This window comes from Mus caroli, unplaced genomic scaffold (genome assembly GCF_978045245.1).
Source record: "Mus caroli unplaced genomic scaffold, Mus_caroli_1 scaffold_12, whole genome shotgun sequence".
NCBI lineage: Eukaryota > Metazoa > Chordata > Mammalia > Rodentia > Muridae > Mus > Mus caroli.
This window is the reverse complement of record NW_028227267.1, coordinates 118,734,855-118,756,586: the sequence shown is the minus strand read 5'-3', so window position 1 is coordinate 118,756,586 and position 21,732 is coordinate 118,734,855. Positions and strand designations below refer to the sequence as shown.

At 45.3% G+C, this 21,732-nt stretch overlaps 1 protein-coding gene across 32 annotated transcripts in view; it reads left to right on the top strand.

The window, feature by feature from the left end:
* The window catches only part of Dock9 (dedicator of cytokinesis 9), a 254,311-nt gene that overhangs the window by 176,605 nt on the left and 55,974 nt on the right, over nt 1–21,732 (top strand). For 25 of the 32 annotated variants that reach the window (XM_085828880.1, XM_085828874.1, XM_085828882.1 and 22 more), the window contains 8 exons: nt 9,110–9,256; nt 9,445–9,528; nt 10,137–10,248; nt 12,044–12,222; nt 12,399–12,512; nt 13,970–14,087; nt 19,134–19,267; nt 21,208–21,322. In XM_085828880.1, the coding sequence (XP_085685006.1) occupies nt 9,110–9,256; nt 9,445–9,528; nt 10,137–10,248; nt 12,044–12,222; nt 12,399–12,512; nt 13,970–14,087; nt 19,134–19,267; nt 21,208–21,322 (1,003 nt within the window). The remainder of the gene's footprint in view (nt 1–9,109; nt 9,257–9,444; nt 9,529–10,136; nt 10,249–12,043; nt 12,223–12,398; nt 12,513–13,969; nt 14,088–19,133; nt 19,268–21,207; nt 21,323–21,732) is intronic. The other 7 variants (XM_085828875.1, XM_029469293.2, XM_085828887.1 and 4 more) reach the window with 1 other exon arrangement.

Below are 21,732 nucleotides of genomic sequence, written 5' to 3'. Positions count from 1 at the left end.
TCTGAACTGGGACCAGTTGCTTGAGTACTAATGTAAGATGCTGCATTGTCTTAGCCACCGTAGATATTTCTGATTACAGATGGCTGAGTCTCACCAGGTACCTGTGCACAGTCTCAAATTCTGCCTCTCCTTTTGCTGGTACCTGGGTGTGTGTTTCTGTGACATGTCCCCCTGGTTCCCACTGGGACATTCTGCCTCTATATTCTCATGAGGCTCATCCCCCACACAGTTGGTCTTGTCTCTGGACTGGTGGTTCCTGTTAGGGCATGGCCTTGTAGCTCTCTGAGGCTCTAGGTTTTTAATGAAGGACTAATATAGGGCATGCTTGACAATGTTACCTTCTCTCTGATGACTGGAAGACCTGCTTCTGATGCAGGAGTTGGGAGTTGTGTCTGTGAATTGTGGCCATACTGCAGCTATGAGAGGGTGACTGAGCAGGGGGAACCTGTGAGGGCTTCAGGTGGTAGGGGTACACGGGCCCTGTGGATGCTTGCGGGGGGAGGGGGAGAGGGAGAGAGAGGAGGAGGAAGGGACAGAAAGAGACAGAGAGGGAGAGAGGGGGAAGAGAGAGAGAAGAAGGAGGAAGAGGGAGGGAGAGAGAGAGAAAAGGAGGAGGAGGAGGAAGAGGAGGAAGGAGGGAGGGAGAGAGGGAGGAGTGAAAGAGAGAAAGGAGAGAGCGGGGAAGGTCTGGAAGAGGTCACCAGAGGATGGAGACCTCATCCGTTTATTCAAGGGCTCTGCTTTATTAGAAGCAGAACAAAAAGTTGGTGGCCCAGTGCCTGAAGGCATACTTACATGTTGAGCAGGCCTTGGTTCTGGCCAGTTTCCTTGTTTTTTGGTTGTTTGTTTTTTCCTTTTCCAATCCAACTTAAAAACTTTGATTTTTTACTTCATAGGGAGATGCCAGATGGAGGTGGGTGGCATTTGCCTTGCACGGAGATATGCACCCTCTGTATTTATGCCAGGGCAGCCTGCCAAGGAAGAATCAAGCAGATTGACTCCCTGGCAGTATACAAGTGTGTGCTCTTATACACACAGGATTTCATTGTATCACTTTTTAGTTAAGTATGTTACAAGTGCAACAGGATTATAGCCTCTGTTGGTTTTCTGTTGCTGCCACCCTAGAGTACCTCTGGATTAGAGCACTGGCATTCATTTCCTCAAAGTTAAGAAGCTAAAAGATCTAGGTCAAAGTTTCTGTGGGCTGGACCTCTCTGAGGTGTCTACTCTGCCAATAGTCTCTTCTTCTGCAAAGGTTTACTTCCTGTGTGGCACCTGCCACACTGGACTAATGTGTACCCTGATGACATCACTTTACCTTAGTCTCTTCTCTAAAGACCCTGCCTCAAATACAGCCCCCCACTGGGACTTTTTGGGGTGCCACAGCTTAAGCACATGGGCTAGGCAGTGACCCAGCGGGAAAGCATTTTCTCTGGAAACATGGGGACCCAATTTCAAATCTGCAGAGCCCATGGAAAGCCAGGCATGTTAGCATGTGTCTCTCATTCCAGCGCTGTTGTAGTGAGACCTCCCTCAAACAAGGTAGAGGGCAAAGGTCAGTGTCCCTTGGAGGCTGTCCCCCATGTTCACAGTATGGCGTGTGTATGAGAGCCTGGGGTGGGGATGGGAAGAGCGCATGAGCAAACACTGAAGGAAAAACTCATCTTTAACATTCGAATCTGGAGATGCAGTTCAACCTACAAAAGAGCCCTGAGGTAATTTTAACAAAGAGAGATCACTTCAGAGGTTGAGATGCTTTGGTTGTATTTTAAGTGTATTGGTTTTGCTCAGCAAATAACCCTTCAGTGTTATAAAAATAAAGTAGGTAGAGCGTGTACGTGTAGCTTGGTGGCTACCTACCCTCATGATGGTCACCATGAGAGGAGGGCATAGGTGGTGAGAAGAGGAGTGTGTGATAGAGGGAGACTGTGCTCGGATGGATTCTGGTGCGTAGAGGCATCTGCTTGGCCTGAGGAAGAACACAGACTAGGAGGAGAAAAGAACCAGGGTGGTGAAGAGCAGGGAGCCCCTGTCACAGGGAATCACAGTTGCCCCCTCCCTGCCTAGGACTGCAGCAGAGGCCACCTGAGAGGCGATCCAGAAGTCTGTGAGCACTTGGGACAACTTGTGAAAGAACTGGGCACACCATTGGCCATCAGTTTCAAGGGCTAGGAAATTAGGAAAGGACGTTAGTGGCCTGTGTCTGTTCTCGGTGCTAAATTAAAACATCACAGCAGAGATAATAGTGGCCTAAGAGTGGGTTCACTTACCAGCTCTTCCCCTTTATCGCAGAGGTAGACAACAAGGCAGACGGACCCTCGGAATGGTCTTCTGAGACCATGTGGCTTCCTGGAGCCCAGGACCTGCCACTTGCAGGTGTCCCGCCCTTCCCAGCCGTGTGGCGGGTTCCCTGCACCTCTGCTCTGAGAAATGGCGAGTCTGTCTGTGGAATTGCAGAGCCTTCTCCCTACCTTAATTGTATCTTAGTCCTAAAGCAGTGTTTAGAGGGGGATTTTTAGAAGTCTTAGAAAAAAAATCTCTGTGCAGCTGTGCGTATAAGAGAGCTCTGGCTTCCAAAAGAAGAATGTGGACCCACAGTGTAATTGACCCTGAGGAGAGATTTGGGAGTCCATCCTGGCACTGTAAAAGATTCTGCTCTTCCATTTTCTCCCTGCCTGGCTTGTGCTAGAGGCCCCAACCTGCTTCCCACAGGTTACCCATTCATCAGGCCCAATATAATAAGAGACCCTGTCTCCAAACAAAAAAGTGGAGAAACAGCTGAGGAAAGTCATCCTGACATCAACTTCTGGACACACACACACACACATATACACATGCATACGCATGCGTTCACACCACACAGTTTAGGGAACAAGTTCTTTTATTATTCATGATTTCTTTCTAAAACTTGGGTCAAATCCTCTTGGGTTTTTACATTTTTAATGTTAAATATTCTGAATTTGTTCTGATATTTTTCTGTTGCAGACTTTGATTCCATCATTTAGTAAGCCTTTCTGAAAGTACCATAACGAGATACCGACTCATCCTGTAGGGGCCCCTGGGCCTTGGGCTGGGACATGAGCTGATGATGCTTTGGTTGTTTTTCCTGGAGGAACTGAGTGTACGTCTGTGCACATGCCTATTGGTAGTTGGGTGACGCTACCCACACATACCAACGTGGATTGATTGATTAATGTACAAACCATTTTGCTGAGTCATAGCTAAAGGTGGAGGTGTGTCAACCTTCTAGTCTCCAGGCATACCACATTCAATGAAGTAGCATCAGAAAGCAGCTCCAGCAGATGGCCCTGTAGCTTCCCATACAGTGAATGTGACGGAGTTTGACTTGGGGCCATCAGAGGAGGCAGGTGCTTGGAAGTTACAAGGAGGGGTTTTTGAGAAAGGCCACACAGCAGCAGGGCCAGCTGGGAGGTTCTCCTCTGACTCGGCATCTGTGGGCGACGCTTTTGGGAACTTCTTTTTATAACTCTGATTCCCACAGACTTGCCTTCCACTTCCTTCTTCCCACGCTATGTTGGGCTGAGCACTGGCATCCCACAGGTGTCTGTCCTTAAGAACGGAGTGAGAAAACCCACAGAGGTAGGATGAACGTTCTAAGTCTGATTGCTTTGCCTTCAAGGAAGATGAGAATTTTTATTTATGAAGTACAGTAAGCAGACTACTAGGGCTTTCCCCAAACCAAATCTGAACATTCCCATGACAGACCGAATATTAACCCCCATGTTTCCACCCCTCAAGTGTTTTGAGTGGTTTTTATAGGTATGCCAGGCAGAAGAAAAACATAAAAGGATTAAAGACACATCTCCCACCTTGAAACTACCCTGGACATTGAGGAAAGGAGATATTCAGTTGGAACAACAAAAACAGGGCATATGAAGGTATTTGTGTGAGCTGAGCATGAGGCAAAGGTGGAGGTAGAGATGAACTTTACCTGAACCTTGAAGGATGCCACACTTAGGGGACAGGAGACTTAAGTCTTATGCACAGGCAACAGGCTTACCCAGCAATATGAATAATGAATGAATAAGAGATGTTAAAATAGCCATTCATTCAGCCCAGCAACTCCCTCCTCAGTATTTACTGAAGGGGGATAAGAGCATGTATCCTCACAAAAACCTGTGCATGAATGTGCATAGCAGCCTTATTCACAAAAGCCCAAACCTGGAAACAGCTCAATACCCACTGGTCAGGAAATGGGTAGATAAATTGTTGGTGACTCGGTATGATGGAATACCACTTAGTAATAGTAAGGAACAAAATGCTCATTCTTGCAAAAAAAAAAATATGGGCAACTCTTAGAAGTATTGAAGTAAAATTCAGACCCAGAAGATTACATGGATGGATTCATTTATATTTAAGACATTCTTGAAAAGGAAAAATTTCAGGGATAGAAAACAGAGTGGCCATTGTCAGGAGCCAAGCACAGAGGACGGATGGAGGCTGGCTCCTTGATTGTGGTGGTTATGCAACTCTGTTTTGCCTGTCAAAGGTTGCGAAATATTGCACTTGGACAGTCTGAATTTAATCAGTGCCTGCCTGTAATCCAGCCCGGGGGAAGCAAGATGAGAATTCAAGTCTAGCTGATACTTCAAGGCAAAGCAGAGGCTCGAAAAATGAAGTCTGAGGCAGGAGAGATGACTCCGTGGTGGCTAAAAACATCTGCTGCTCTTGCAGAGGGTCCAGGCTTAACTCTTAGCACCCATATGGTGGCTCACAACCATAATTCCAGTTCCAGGGGATCTGGCTCTGTAAAACCCTGGTTTTAGCAGCAGTGTCCACAGGACTGTGACAGCTAGGCTAGTGCTGGGTCTTCAGGGAGAACCCATTCGGGAGGGCACAGAGTTAGCACATTTACAGTAGAGTGTGCACAGTGGATAGCTAGAGGAGTCTGAGCATCCATTAGGGCAGCAGGTGGCAGTGCCTAGGCCAGCAGGGATGCTGCAGAAGTGATAACTTGTGGGGCCAAAGAGTGGGAATTTGCTTGCCTGAGAAGCCAATGTCTGGGGGGCTCTGTCCTCGGAGCTGTGCTTGGTTATTCCCACTCTGTGCACCAGCCCATTATCCTAGACTTTATTTTTCCTTTCAGTTCGGTTTATATCAATCTTTTTAAAAAGCATCTACTTACCTAGGTCTTTATGACCTTTCTTGCCTCCAAATGTGTGTCTTAGTGAGTTAAAAGGCCTCAATTTGTTTGTTGTCAAAGTAGAGTTGCTTACTATAGCCATTTGTCGCTGTCAGAAGGGCATCTGTAGCCTCCAAAGACTCCTAGTGGCCCTTACAGCAGCAGCATTGCTGTTCAGCGCTTACAGACTGACTTAGAGATCTTCTGAGAGGCAGAGCAGAGCAGGTGCTGTGATGGATTCATTGTTACCAGCAGTTGAGCCTGAGCAGTTAGCAACAGTGTTGCAATTCCTGCTTTCTGCCCCCACTCTCACTCTCTATGTCTTCTCCAGTGGGGAAGGCGTTTAAAAGACATCACTACTACAGGACTCTGAGACAAAATTAGCAATAAGTCTCCATTATGGTCTAACACCTAAGCTATATTCAGCCTTCCCTCAGGAGTCCCCAAAATGTCACTTTACAGTTGGCTCGGCTGAGTCAGAATGTAAAGTCCATGTTCTACATTTAGCTGATGTGCTGCTCAGATTCAGGAATTTTTTTTGTTTTTGTTTTTTAGTTCAATGTGCATGATTTAAAAAAAAAAACTGTGGTATTTGAGAGTTAATTTGTATTCTTATAACTTGATCCTACCTCACTGGGTTCTTGACTCTGTATGTTCTTACTGTTGATTTGAAAACTGAAATGATTAAAACGCAAATATGTCTAACCTTCATCATAATGAGACCTGGTGTTTAGTGCATAAAATCATGCGGTTTCATGTTAGAAACACACAGATTCTGGCTTCAGTCTTAAGTATGTACTGCTTTGTGGAAAGCCAGCTCAACATCCAGGTAACCAAAGGAGGCAGAGAGATGTGGTGTCAGCGACTGGGATTGGTGCTGATGGCAGCCAATCATGCACTGCCCCACCCACCCCGATGATAGCAGCCAATCATATCCCTCTCTACCCCCAGCCCCCACTCCCAATGATAGCATGTTCTCATACACACACATACACACACACACACACACAAACACACGCTTGGCTGGGCCCGACCGCTAGTGTCATCAGTTTCACAAATGCACATGCATACTTATATACATACACATGCATACTTATATACATACACTTATCTACACACATGTAGACAAACATACATATATACATACTGTACAGACAGACATATATCATATATACACGTTTGGTGGATGGAGCAGAGCCCCAACAGCCATACTTTATTTCTTTTCTCAGCCTCCTTATAGCTTCTTAGACAAAAGTTCTTTATAAAATTAACTCACAGATAAGATGTTACACAAAAGGGAATTACAGAAGGATGTAGACAGTAAGTTCAGAGCAGTGCTTCATTCTATAAGCTCAGTATAAGTTCACAGCAGCAGTTGCACATGGCCTTGCTTTATCATGGTGCACACCTGTGGCCTCATCCCTGGACCTGACCTAGAATGAATGTTTTCCCTTGATCACAGATCTGTCCCAAGCCTATTTCTATTTTTAGGGTAATTGTGAAAGCTCATTGCACTCCTTATTATGCAACCTGTACTTACTATTCTATGAGGAGAGAGCACATTCTTTTCTTGATTCTAACTTTATTACATCTTTCAGGCAATACAACTAAAACCATCTCTTAAAACTTTCTTCCTAAAACTATTTGAATCAAATCAGTAGTTCCGTAAAGTCATTAACTCATCTAAACAGCATTAGAATTTGAAAGTACATCTTCATACTGATTTGCAGGAAATTTTCCCAATAGGGTGGGCTGATGCCCAGGCATCATTAGGCTATGTAATAATGGCAGGAAGGGCAGGCACATCAGCAGTGAGAAGCAATCCTGGGACAAAGTCTCTGGGGCTGTGCCTCTCTAGAGCTCACCCATCACAGCCAGGCAAAACAGTGGGCCACCTCCAGGAAGCTTACTGCTTGCCATGGCCTTCCCTGAGTCTCATGTGCCACTGCTTGGTGATACCCTGGTGGTTCTACAACAGGCCAGGATAACAGTGGCTCAAATGTGACAGGAAACCTGACTTTCTGTTTTGGAAAATCGTGAGCTGGTGGGTAGTTTGGAAAGGACAGCTTTATGCAGGGACTCAGCCTCCCATCTGATTATCCAGTCTAGGCTGTTACCTTCTCCCCCACAGTGTTGTGGCTGGCTCACCTCACAGCACATTCCAGACACAGGAAAGAAAAGAACATGAAAGCTATCTGCTTCCTTCATGAATGTGGTCTAGGAGGCACCTGTCACTCTGCAGTCCATTAGATGGAACTTAGTCACGTGGCCCACATCAAGCTATAAGTTAGGCTGGGAAATAGAGTCTACCTGGTCAGCCACTGCTCCTGCACTTCAAAGGGGTCTGGTCACCAAAGAGGGGAAGCAAAAGGGCTGGTAAAGGAAAGGATAAATAGGACTTTTTACTGAGCTGTTAAATACTAGCTTCCTTATTTGTAGATTGGGGTGCTCCATTCTTGTGGCTGTTGAAATTAAATCCAGTGGCTAAGAGTTTTTAGTTATGCTCCCTCCCTCCTTTGTGGCCTTGGGAAAAGAAGTGTGGTCTCACGTGTCAGAAGACTTTGGACTCCTGGTAGATCTGAGTATGAGTCATTTGAGTTGTGTGACTAAGCATGCATCTCTACCGTCCCTCAACCGGTAACATGCAGAATAAGTCATAAGGATCGTATAGAATTGGGTGGGAAGTAACCAGGAGTGTGTGGTGCAGTGGCTGGCATGTAGAGACATGGCAGTAACCCAGCTGATTGCTCAGCAGTTGGTACTTTCTCTGGTATGCATTAATGAGAGAAGGGATCGTTATGCACTGACTTGCAAGCAGAAGGCTGCCACACCCTTTAAACTGGCCATGTGCATTCATCAGTGTCTGTGTATCCTTTGAATACTCTGGGCTTCAGCCTAGGTAGTGCTTTCTCTGAGAAGGGCCAGCAAGATGTCTCACTGGGTAAACCAAGCCTGATGACCAGAGTTCAATCCCTGGGAACCACATGGTGGGAATAGAGTGAAACTCCTAATAACTGTTCTCTGACCTTCACATGCACACACACATATAATATATAATATATAACATGATATATAATATATAACATATATTATATATAATATATGTATAAACACAAATAAACTTGTTCTTTGAGTTTTGAATAAAGAATATAAAAAGTGTCTGAGGAACGCTTGGCTTGTGCCCATTATTGAAGATGCCCACAGAAAGTGCAGGGTCCTGCCCTGTTTTCTGCCAACACTCTTAGATCAACATTTCTGTTCTTGTTTGTATAAACTACCAAGACCCTCTTTGTCATATCAAAGAAGGTCCAGATATTTGACATATTTGAGCACTTTTTTTTTTTTTTTTGGTTTTTTGAGACAGGGTTTCTCTGTATAGCCCTGGCTGTCCTGGAACTCACTTTGTAGACCAGGCTGGCCTCAAACTCAGAAATCTGCCTGCCTCTGCCTCCCAAGTGCTGAGATTAAAGGCGTGCGCCACCGTGCCCAGCTATATTTGAGCACTTTTATAGTATAAATTCAAATACTGTGCTATAATTTGATTTTTAAAATTGGGTAATTTTTTTTTCTTGTGAGATTTCTGTTATTGAAAATATTGATAAAATAGTGTGTGGGAAGTTACCAGACTGCATTAGGAAGGGTATATCTCACTTTTTATGCAATTATACAAGAGTTTGATCTAACTCTGGGTTTTTGTTTTTGTTTTTTTTTTTTTTTTTCAAGACAGGGTTTCTCTGTGTAGCCCTGGCTGTCCTGGAACTCACTTTGTAGACCAGGCTGGCCTCGAACTCAGAAATCCGCCTGCCTCTGCCTCCCAAGTGCTGGGATTAAAGGCGTGCGCCACCACCGCCCGGCTAACTATGGGGTTTTTGTTTGTTTGTTTGTTTCTGTTTTTATGGACTTGGACTCTAACCCTAAGTATTACAACCTAAAATCATCATAAGTGACGGGTTTGAATCCTTTCAGTTACTGCGGAACCAGAGATTTCCGGCCTCCTACCATCACGCTGTGGAAACCGTGGTGAACATGCTGATGCCACATATCACCCAGAAATTTCGAGATAACCCAGAAGCATCTAAAAATGCCAATCACAGTCTCGCTGTGTTCATCAAGGTAGGGGCCTCCAGGGGAAGGGGACAGACACTGTTTTCTAAGTAGCTCCCCAGCACAGTGATGCCCTCAGTACTCAGTACTCAGTACTCAGTACTCTGACAGTAGAGGGTAACTTAACCAGCAGACTAGACACCAAAGTTCACAACTCGTGGGTCTGAACTAATGGCTCTTGGCTTTTTTCCCCCCAGAGATGCTTCACCTTCATGGACAGAGGCTTCGTCTTCAAGCAGATCAACAACTACATCAGTTGCTTTGCTCCCGGGGACCCCAAGGTAGCATGGCTGTTGGGCACTTTCCCTTGAGTTTAGCTGGCCCATTCACACCTGGAACTGCCCCTGTTCTTATCAGAATTGTCTTTTTGTTCCTCACCTCATTCATCCCCCTAGGGGATACGCTGGCACTTATTTGTGTGGATAAGCATGAGGTATTAATGATCAAGTAGCCCTGAGAAAGAAATAGGCATCACGTGGGATGACATAACAACTAGGAAACCCAAAGCCTCTGAATATGAGTTGTTGATCACAGATCATTTACCGAGACCTTATAACTATGTGACCTTTCTGGTAGAATGATTTTCCTTTATTGCCTTCCAGCTTACTAATTTTTTAAATTGTATTGAGTCTGTGTAATTGTAAGCTACTTGAAATCCTTTTTAGACAGAGAGGAGCATAAATAACAACTGCCTTAAAGTCTGCTAAAGGCATTATTTAATGAAGTGTGTTTGGTTTTCACACAAATGCCTGTAAGCCATCTAACATACATAAAGACACAAGCACGTTGTCCCCACTAAGTGCTCATGCTCTTTGCTTCCAGTAGGTTTACTAGCATCCTAGATACAACATCCAGTGAGGTTTTCACGTCTAAGCATTTCTTCCTGCAGACTCTCTTTGAGTACAAGTTTGAGTTTCTCCGTGTGGTGTGCAACCACGAGCACTATATTCCTTTGAATTTGCCGATGCCATTTGGAAAAGGAAGAATTCAGAGATACCAAGGTAACCCGTCTGTGCATGGATTTATTTTCTAATGAAGAGAACCGTATCATTTTTAATTAAGAAAAGTATTGATTGAAATGTCATCCCATGATTTGATTTTATGAGGGGTGTGTATAATTTACATTTCTAAAATTGTTGACTAAAAAAAAATCTTACGTAGAAACTGGCTTTTCAGCAAACCAAGAGACAACACATGCAGATGAGAGGCAATTCTGAAGCTTCCGGGGCTCATCAGAAGTAAACACCACGACTGTTTGTCACTTTAAAATCCTTTGTCTTATTTACTGCATTTGTGTTTGTTTTGCTTTCCCCTCTTGTAAATTAGCTTCTCTTTCACCAACTGTGGAGTCAAATGACAGTCCTGTAGGTAGGTGTGGGTGGGGCTTAGACTTGCCCTTGCATTTCCTCCATTAAAGACTGGAATGCAAGTGGCCTTTCAGCCGCTTGTACACTGTCCCATCAAAACTGTCTCTGTGTATCTGGCCAGGCTTTCTGATTCTGACGAATGGGTACATTTGTTTTCCTGTGGAGCTGAGACATTGCTCTCACAACCCAGGAGATACGCTCCTGGGTTGCCTAGAGTCCCCGCATTCTGTTTTCGGGAGCAAAGTCACGCTTCACCCCACCCCCAGATTACATCTCACCTCCCGCAACACAGCTCTTGTCCGTGGAAGTGACAGGAGCTTAAGGCACATGGCTTTCCTGTGAGCTTTTTGTGTTTGCATGCTGAGTCCTCAGGAGCTGCTCTGGACCCCCTGGGTCTGAAGGGACTTGAGCTCAGCGAGCTTTTGGCCTCACTGAGGAGAGTGGGTCCTGTACATCAGTTTATTGGGGTCTCGTGCCAGACTCTGCCCCAGGCGCAGAGACCGTTAAGGGAGCCCCTGCCTTACAGTTTAGTCTGCAGAGACTGGACTAAAAAAGCTGCTAAACATGATCATGCTGGAGAAACCCTTCCTTCCTACTGATAAGGCCCCGCAGGGACTTCTGCAGTGTGCTGGGGAGACTTACAAGGACCTGCCAGGAAGGCTTTGGAAGTCAAACTGGGGTCCCTAGGACTTTCTTGGATGATGGTGTCAGTGTCCTGACTCAGTCTTACTTTGTGCTTCCTCTGGGGGGGTGGGGGGGGATGTGTGACTGCTTTTATTGATCCTCCTTTAAGGGGATTCCTGTCTTCCTCCTTTGCAGATGAGCCCTCTCTCAGCTTTATCATGTAGCTTGCAATGAGTTACTGGGTGGTGCTTTGTACATTTCAGTTGTAGTTTAAGGAGGACATTTTAGAAAAGACTGCAGAAATAACTTACTTGTTCAGTGAAAGCAGAATAAATAGGTTATGTGCTGGTGTGTCATTTAAAATACATTTGAGTTTTACTGTGACTATGAAGGCATTGATAACCAGAGAATAGACAGCTGAACTCACAAAGTGAATGATATTTAAATAAATCATTTGTATTCATCCTCTCTTTAATGATGTGGTTTTATTCAATTGATCTCTACTTCTGTTAGTACAATAACTTCATTCTTTTAGAAAAAAAATTATCAATAATGTTTTTATCATAATTGCTGTCAGATCTTCTAAAAACAGGCACTAAAACCAGTTCCACGTTCAAAATTCAGGGCAGCTATTTGTATCTGCTCGGGGCTCCTGTGGGAATTTCATGTGTTAAGGAGTAGAGCAGCCTTGCAGAATTGCCTGTTTTTTCTGTGTGAGGCAGAGTCTTGTCACACACGAGGTGGGCTGAGGGGCTCTGGCGACAGTGGACCCCCCTGAACCTGAGTCCCACTTGCCTTTTCTCAGATCTCCAGCTTGACTACTCCTTAACAGACGAGTTCTGCAGAAACCACTTCTTGGTGGGACTGTTGCTAAGGGAGGTGGGCACTGCGCTCCAGGAGTTCCGGGAGGTCCGAGTCATCGCCATCAGCATGCTCAAGAACCTGCTGATAAAGCATTCTTTCGATGACAGATACAATTCGAGGGTGAGTAGTTCCCAGGGGAGGAGAGAAGGGATGATAAGTGCTCAAGCAGTGTAAGGAAATGACCCCTTAGACAAATCCTGTTAACAGGGCTGAGACTTTTTTTCTTGCCAGTGTAACGTCCTCTGCCATCCGGTGCTCAGCAAGGGAACACACTTACCATGTGTATCTTCTTTCAGAGTCACCAGGCAAGGATAGCCACTCTCTACCTGCCTCTGTTTGGTCTGCTTATTGAAAATGTCCAGCGGATCAACGTGAGGGATGTGTCACCCTTCCCTGTGAACCCAGGCAGTGTAAGTACGCAGGCTTGGTGACAACACCTCTGCACTGTCCTTGGGGATGTAATCAGAGTGCTGTGGACTCTGTGACTTGGGATGATGGAGTTCTATTCTCTCACGTGGACAGTCACAGCCAAGGAGTCTTCAGGGCTGCAAGGGGGGCATGGTTCCTCACATCCGGGATTGCTGGCAACCACCACTGCTCTTCATGGTCATTCCACTTTGTCTCTGTCTGCACGTGGAGTTCAGTCTTTGTGAGCCCACCCCTTTTTCTTAATAAAGACACAAGTGGCTGAATTCAGGGCTCACCCAGTATGACCTCCAGGTTGAATACTGTGCTACTGGTGGACGTGAATTTCAGGGAACACTACTCACTGACTGCACATCTCCCTTCATTCTGCTAATATCATGCTGCATAATACCCTTGGAAAATTACATTCCTTCTTTAAAAAGTTTTAAGATGTATTTATTCTTATTTTACATATGTGCTTTGCCCACATATGTGCATGTTGTGTACATGCAGCGCCTGTGGAAGCCCAAATAGGACATCAGCTCCCTGGAACAGGACTTCATGCAGCTGTGAGCTATCATGTGGGTGCTGGGGACCTGGGTCCCCTAGAAGAGCAGCCAGTCCTGGGCAATTACATTCCGATTAAGATAGAATCAATCGATAAGCCTTTAGCCCTGGCTCTATTAATAGCCCAATTCCATATGTGGTGTGTGGTTACATATCCCATCATGTGGGTGCTGGGAGTCCAACCAGGTCCTCTGGGAGATCAGCTTTTAACCCCTGAGCCATATGTCCAGCCCCACACATTGTCCAACTGTTTACACTACTCCTCCCTCTTAAATAATAATTCTAAGAGGGTCCAGATTAGTAATATTCATTTTTTTTGTTTCAAGCCTAGTAAGCTTTATCCTCCCCAGCCTCACTGCTCTGGCATTATTCTGGATCACCTTTCCCATGTGTGTCCTCCACATGTGTTCTTGGAGCAGCCTAATGCAGGCCAGTACATGACCTCCCTGTCCTGTTCCAGTGCTGTGGAGAACGAACAGAAGGTCTCGCTTTAATGAGTATACAGCGTTAAGATTAATACAGTTACAGTTTCTCCACTGACAGGAGTCCCCACCTGAGTATCCAGAGACCATAGCTGATACCTCTCACGAGGACAGGAAATCCTGTTACTGCAGTTAGGAAAGGAACGGGCTCCTTCCTCTGCAGGTGGAGAGGTGGGAAGTGGAGTGTAGCCAGGCCAAGCTGGCAGCATCCCTGGCCTCCTCCACTCTCTCCTTCTCTGGTCCCTCTGCTACCTCGTCCCTCGTATGCCCTATGCACCAGCCTACCCACTCCAGATGCTGAACACGTCTAGCTGTTATATAGCTTCCCTTCACTGTTTGCCTTCACGATTCAAGATCAAGTTCATGAGGCTCGTTCAACCATCTCTAATAATTCCTTCTCTTCCCCTTGGCAGATTGTGAAGGACGAAGCCCTGGCTGTGCCTGCTGGGAATCCACTCATGACTCCGCAGAAGGGAAACACACTTGACCACAGCCTGCACAAAGACCTTTTGGGCGCCATCTCTGGCATTGGTAATGCTCCTTGCTCTTACCAGCCCTGTCCTGTGTCACTGTCTTTACTCTCATCCGTCGTTAATGGTGAATTAGAACTTGGACTTTCTACCCTAAATATTCTCCTGGTGTGGTGTGGCAAGTGAAATGGTTCAGGCACTGTGATCAGGAGTCTTGTGAGACTTCCTCAGTTGATTGGCTTTTAAATCTTCGATCTTTGTTACGCTTTTGGAAGCAGGCGATCTGCAGGTATCGGGCGTGAGTGGAGGATTTGCATGTAATAATGGGACCTAGATGAGATGTGACAGTCTTGTTCATAATTCCAAAGGAGGTAACAGTTTGTAGCTGGAATCCAGTCCTAGAAATTATTTTTCAGAGATCTTCTGTTCTTCCCCCGCTCCACCCCCATGAAAAACAGCCACATGGGAAGGAAAACAGATGGCATAAATCAAGACTCAAATAGAGACGTCTCTCTGAGGGAAAATGCACCTATTTACATTCTGACTAATTAAGCTGCAGCTTTATAAAGACAATGATACACACGGCACCATACATATGCACACACTCACAGATGTAATCAAGGGATTTTAATAGGGGGTTCTCAGTTTGGTCTTCTCTGGTTCCCCTCTGCTAACCACACTTAGAATATGAAGCATTCTACTGTGGCTAGTGGTTACACCACCCATTAATGCTACAAATTCATGGATCAGAAAAAGTGGTGCCTTTTATGTAGGCTTAAATTTTTGTGCAATCTCTCCTCTAGCCCACTACCCAGCAGAGGTAGTAGAAGAGAAAAGTTATTAGGATATGGGGGAAGTTGACCTGTTCAGCATTGTTCTTTGGGGGTGAGCTACATCTTCTCTGGCAGCAGTTCAGTCCTATAGCAAACACCAAATATGACTCAGCAGCTGCAGACTCGTCCTCTAGGCAGGCAGACACCAGGCAGGAACCAGCAGCTGTAGTTCAACCCTGAAGAATCCACCAGTCTCACTCGCCATCCGTTCTTTGCGAGTTTCTCCCAGTGGCGTTGTCATTGTCACAGGTTGAGCTTAACAAAGCTGTGTAAGGTGAAACAAGAATAGCGACGTGGAGCAAACCGAACCAATGCTCGGTGCTCGTCTCCCACTGTCTGGGAGGTCATGTTTTATATTCCTTTATCGCATGTTTGCTATATCCAAGCATCCTTTCACGTGTGTCTGCTTCAGGTAAAACATTCTTTCAGGTGTCTGCTTTAGCAAGACATCCTTGTGCCCCAGCAAAGGATCATTTGACATAATTAACTTTCCAAAGACACTAGAATTTTCCACTTCACTTTTATCCACTGAATCCACAGGATTAGTGCTCCTGAATCTATGTTCTTCCCTTCTCTGATGTTAATTCGTCATTTCAGAGAAGACAGTGAAGCAAGAGTAGACTGACACTGGAGAGCCCATGCAGCGTCCAGATTTACTCCACACCATCAGTACTAGTCTGGAAGCCCATTTGTTTCTATGCATAATTTTCATGGTTATATGCCCCCCATATATATATAAAATGTCCCGTAAATGTTGGCTGTTGTGGGACAGTTTCCTCTCTTCTGGGGCCTGCACACATGTTTCTGGCCTGCTCTGCACAGATGCTAAGCCATGGCTGTGAGTAGGGAGACGGCCTTTAGTGTGTTTGCTGCAGTGGTTCTTGCACTAGCTTGGCTCAGACAGGTGTGGCTTTGCATCCGGGCTCCAACAGTGCCTGGTTGCTCCTGCTAAGTGTCAGCCTTGCAGCCTCTGTGTCCTTAGCTGTAAGCTACCACTGTGGATGCAAGGTGATTGCCGTGGAAAATACGTGCTACCATTGATACACCTCAGCTGTGTTGTGCATCCTTGCTTCATAACTCACTCTCAGAGCCAAATGATGAGTCCACAAGCCCACCAACGTGTTTGAACATCTTACTGCTCTGTCCTCTCTGCCTGGTACTCACAGTTCCACAAGGGGACATTGTAGACTGTGGAAGTGATCAAACCACAGCAGTGGGGCATTTTGCTCATTTGATTCTCTTATTCAGAATTCAGTGTGACAATTCAAATGGCAGTGAGGGACTTGCACTGCTGTGTGTGTGTGTGGTGCAGTCATGAAAGGGGACTGATCTGGTCACTTTTCACTGATTATCAGTTTTCCAGACCTGAACCCGCATTTGCAGAAGCTACAACAGGCTGCTTTTTACTTGGCTCTGTCTCTATGCGCTCCCATCTAACAGCACCAATCCTTGTTCTTAGAAACATCTTCCAGGGAAGCCCCACCCGGGAACCAGGTTCTATAGGTTCGGGTTTGGGTTTTGTTCTGGGTGCTACAGCAGCTGCTACTCCTCAGGGAGCCTCCGGATGACGTCAGGGCTGCAGCTGATGCTTCCAGGCAAACGTGAAGAAGTCACATTGCCAACCATCCTGAGAACAAGTCCCTCAGACCTCCTCAGAGCATGCAAATGAGAATGTCTAGAACTGATTCCTGGATAAAAAGCTCTCTAGATTCCATGTGCTTTAGAGGATAACCCCTCTTAGCTACAGAATTCCCCTCCCACCTGTTCCGTAGTGGGCTTTTGGAAAAAGTGGAAGCGAGATGAGCCAAAACTTGTTTCATTCATGTGTCCTTTAAGGTCTTTAAAATGCATTCCCTGTGGGCTGGAGAGGCAGCTCAGTGATTAGGAGGGCTTGCTGCTCTTGCAGAGGACTCAGGCTCCCTTCCTGGCACTGTTGGCTGTCTGTAACTTCAGTTCCAAGGGATCCGATGCCCACTTCTGGCCTCTGTACAGGTACACATGCCAGCATGTGTATATGTGGCAGGCAAAGCAGCTACACACACACACAAGACTAGTTTTTGAAGCCATTGCCTGTGAAAGTGACCCTATGATACCCATCAGTGTGTTAATTTATGAAATAAATGTACAGTAATAAAAAAGGTTTTTAAAGTCAGGCAGTGGTGGTGCACAGCAGTAAGGAGGCAGAGGCAGGTGGATCTCTGAGTTAGAGGCCAGCCTGGTCTACAGAGTGAGTTCCAGGACAGAGAAACCCTGTTTCAAAAAAACAACAAAAAAGTTTTTTAAAAACACTTGGAAGCATTTTTAAATAGAGCCCTTCCCCTCAACAACGGCACAATACACACATGCTGAGAACAAATGAGCATTTGTGTGTGTTTGCCTTAAATTAGGAGTACAGTTTGGAATTGGTTTGAAAGTCTGAGGGTAGTGGGTATAGCGTCCATTTCTTGACCCCTTTGGTCTGACTTTCGTGTCCTGCTTCCACTCTGAGCTAAGGTCATTTTAAGAGAATCATCATTACTATGTGGCCCTAGCATGCACTTCTTTTCTCTCCCTTTAGAAAAGCTGTCACCCATCCCTGTGACCGGAAAATGCTCGTCGGGAGGGAGAAGGATTCATATGCATATCACATATCTTTAATCAAGATAATTAAACATCATCTCCAGGTTGTCTGAGAGTAGCATTAGCCATGAAATTTAAAAGTCAGACAGCTAAGAGACATAGAAAGACAGAGGTGGCTTGTTTTATCTGTCCATCCATCCGTCTGCCCATCCATTCATCTGTCCATCTGTCCTCTGTAGAAATGTCCCAGCCTTTGTACAGAGCCCAATTTCATACTGAAATCTACAATGGCCCGTTGTGAGTTGGATCTCTTCTAACGCTGCTGTCTGCAGAGCCTGGCCTTCCTGCCGAAGGTCTGTTGGTTCACAGGATGCCAAATCCAAAGAGTCATTTTTAGAGTGAAATTTATTTAATCTTGTCTAAGCAGGAAGCCAATTCGTTGCTTTAGAAAGTCTCCATAGTTCAAAGCTGGAGGCCAGTTTCTACCTTCAAATACTGTTGTTTCATGCATGTCAAAATGTTGTTTCCCAGTGAGCGTTCCCTCCTTCCTCTTGGAACAGACACAGCCAGGTACTTTCAGTTTACAGATTAGGGGTGGGTCTAACTGTCATAATAATTTTTTAATCGTATCTCCAAATCAAAACTAATAACATTGTTTATCAGAATTGACTTGTCCGTATACAGTTCTGTTTATTCAGGCCTTAAAAAACAAACCATACTTAATACCCCAGCAACTTAGTAGGCCTTTCACAGACAATATGCGTAAGTTCCTGGGGAAATACTTGCGTTTGTGGCTCCAGGCTGTTAGTCATGGGTTGCTCATGTTTGGTGGATGGATGCTCAGCCTCTATACTTTGACTTCTTGTCTTCACTTCCTGTTTCACTTCACTTGCTTTTTATCACAGCAAAATACCAAGACAGTCCCTCTATAGAAATGCAGTTTCCAGCCAGCGCCAGGTGTCACCCTGGGTCCTTAGATTTTTTTAGAATGTCTTGTCACACTTCTGGGAATATCCAGGGCGGTTTGCCATACAGGTTGTATACTGTAGGTCTATGATAGGTACAGTTTTCCTTCTTTTGCTTGAATGGTTGAGATGGATTTATCCTTTTTTCTTCTTGAATTCTACTCTGAAACAATATATACTGCAATAATGTATGTCACAATAATACAAATATAATATATGAAATCATGAAAAAATATATTCTATAATAACGTATGACATAATGCAAATAATGTATATCTGAGCAAAGATAGCTCCAGTAAGTAGATTAGCCATGTCTCATATGAAATGTCATTTTGATGTCTCCCATACTCACCTGGTTCTTGGAAGGGTGATGTAATGAGAGACTGGAGAGGTGGCTCAGTGGTCAAGAGCATTTGCTGCTCTTGCAGAGGACCCAGGTTCAGTTCCCAGCACTCACTTGTCAACTCACAACCACCTGTAACTCCAGTTTCAGGGCATCTAACACCTTCTGGCCTCCACAGACACTGCACACACATGGTACAGTGTGTACCATAATACATATATGCAGATATATATAGCAAACTTACACATAAAATAAAAAAAAAATAAAGGCAAAATAGTTGAATACAACTCTCGAGCCATATGACCTTGTAAAAAATTAATGTCCACAAAAACACTTCCTCTTAAAATTTAGTATTTTTATTTTGTGCTGTCTAACAAAAACTTGGTCTTGCTTTAATTTCCTCTTAGCTTCTCCGTATACAGCCTCGACCCCCAACATCAACAGCGTGAGAAATGCCGACTCCAGAGGCTCTCTCATCAGCACGGACTCAGGGAACAGCCTTCCAGACAGGAACCCCGAGAAGAGCAACTCTCTGGATAAGGTGATTTCTTTTTGCTTAAAACAGGGTTTCTGATCTCTGATGGGGGTAGCCAGTGTAACCCGCTTCACGTTCTGCTGTTTATTACATGTGACCTTCTGTGTGTTTTTAACTGCCATAGCCAGCATGCGGTAGATGACAGGGCTTCTGCTAGGATTGTGGCTCAGTCATTGTCTCTTTGTGTTAGGTCGCTGCTGGTAATGACAGCAGATCCTTCTTCACGTCAGGCAGGCATGCGTCCTGGAGCTCCCGTATCCACGGAGTCCCCTCAAACTCTGATCTCATTTCCTGGGTCTCAGATCCAGGCAGTGTTTATGTGAAGCAGCGGGGAGCAAACGATTCTGGTGTCTTTTAAAGTCTTTGTGCCTTTTGGGTCCAAGGCCAGCAAAGCAGATGGATCGATCTTACCAGAGCCATGACTGACCCACTCTGGTTGGCTGTACCCACCCCCTAACACTCTTTCTTCTTCTTTTTAAATCTTTTCTATCCTCTATTTTCTATTACTGTAGCTTCAGTCTCTCTGGAACGTTGTAAGAAAAGATAAAGGTTGATAATAACGTGGGACCCTGGTAGAGTTGTATCACTTGGGGCTCTGTATCCCTGTTACTTCGAATTATAAGAAAGCTTTCTGCCAATAAACAAGCTATCCATTTAGGGAAGTGTTGCTCATTTGCAGAAGGTCCTTCCTCTACCTCAGCATCAGGTTTTTCTGCGACTGGCACCGGCACGGTTGTCTTTAGGCACACTTGTGTGAGCCGTGACCATCTCAGCCTGGCTCTGTCATGATGTGTTGACTTTTCCCTTGACCCCCACCATGCCTCCGTGTGTAGAGGGACAAGCTGCTCCGGAGGCACTCCGCCTGCGTCGTGCGTAGTGCTGAGGAGGAAGAGAGCTGCCCGTCAGCCAGGCGACACCGGGTCACTGTGGATTTCTCCCTCCTCACAGTCCCACCTCTGCCAGAGGAAACTTTGCATGTTGCACCCGTGTTCTTCCCGCAAGAAGTACTGAGTTCTCTTACCACCTCTTGACTCAGTTTGAGGACTTCCTAGTTGGCCCCTAGCCTTTTACCACTAAAGACTCCTATGTTTCTTAAATAAAAACCATCATACATCTTATTAGTTGAACCTGCTCATTGTATATATATATATTTTTTTTTAAATTGACCACCAACACCTTGAAAAAAACACCTTTTTTTCCTATGATTTTTTTCCACTTTGTAATTGGCAAAAAAAAGAAAGAAAAGAAAGTTCTTGATTTAAATCGAAAATATTTCTCATCTACTTCGTCTTTCACCGGAGCTGAGATTCTTATTCAGCTCTTCCGATGTGAACCTGCTATGATGAAAACCTGCTATGATGTAAACCTGCTACTTCGTAGTGGTAAAAGTGCCTTCTGCCCCATCCTCAGCCCAGGCTCTCCGATCCTGGGGTCAGGCGAAGCTGATGATGGAGGACCTCTGAGGTTTAGGGTGATTGGCAGTGCTGTGCTGACATGTCCCTGTCAGGTGTTTCTCCATTTGTGCCCACGGCACCATGCCCATGCTGTTCCCTGAGTGACAACCAGCTCCTCGGGCTCACCTTGGTGTTGCGTGGCACCTTTGGAGTCCTTCCTCCCACGACAGGCCCTCATGCATGTGCTTGCTTTCTTTTGCATGAGATTTTTTATTTTATTTATTTTCTTTAACCCTGTGACATGATGATAACTGCTTGTCCAATGGGAATTTTTGTGCTTTCTGGCTTGTCCCTTTGGGACAGGACAGAGGTGCCAGGTGAGCAGGAGGCAGCAACAGTTGTGTGTCACACCTAGGTGAGGGGTATCTACCTGTGCCTGTGGGCTACCTCCCTTTGCAGTTGTGTGATCTGACTCAAAGTTAAAGACTCTTTCCTCTTCGAAGGGAGATGTGTGCATTGTGGAGTAGAGAACTTACCTGCATTCCCTTCCAGCAGCAGCAGAGTGGCATGCTGGGAAATTCCGTGGTTCGCTGCGACAAACTGGACCAGTCTGAGATCAAGAGCCTGCTGATGTGTTTCCTCTACGTGCTGAAAAGCATGTCTGACGGTGCGTAGAGTTAAAACACAGATGTTTTGTTTTCATTGTTTGAATAACAACTTACTTTAGTGGCTTAGTTGAAAATTTCAGGTATTTAAGGGAATTTCTTCCTTGTTTTTGAGAATTTCTTCCTTTTTTTTTTTTTAACTGTGTATTAATTTGCTAAGTACAGTAGGAATAGAAGCCTTCATGTGGAGAATTAGTTACTTCTATTCCAGCAAATACTTTCTACAATGGAACTGGGATTTCTTTTTAATACAGTGTTTCACACAGCCCAAGCTGGACCTTTGCAGCTGAGAGTGACCCTGAACTTCAGACCCTTCTGCCTCCACCTCCAGAACCCTGGGTTAGGCACTGGCTATCACACCTGCTTCCCATTTATGCTATGACAAAGACTGAAACCAGGGCTTCTAGAGGTG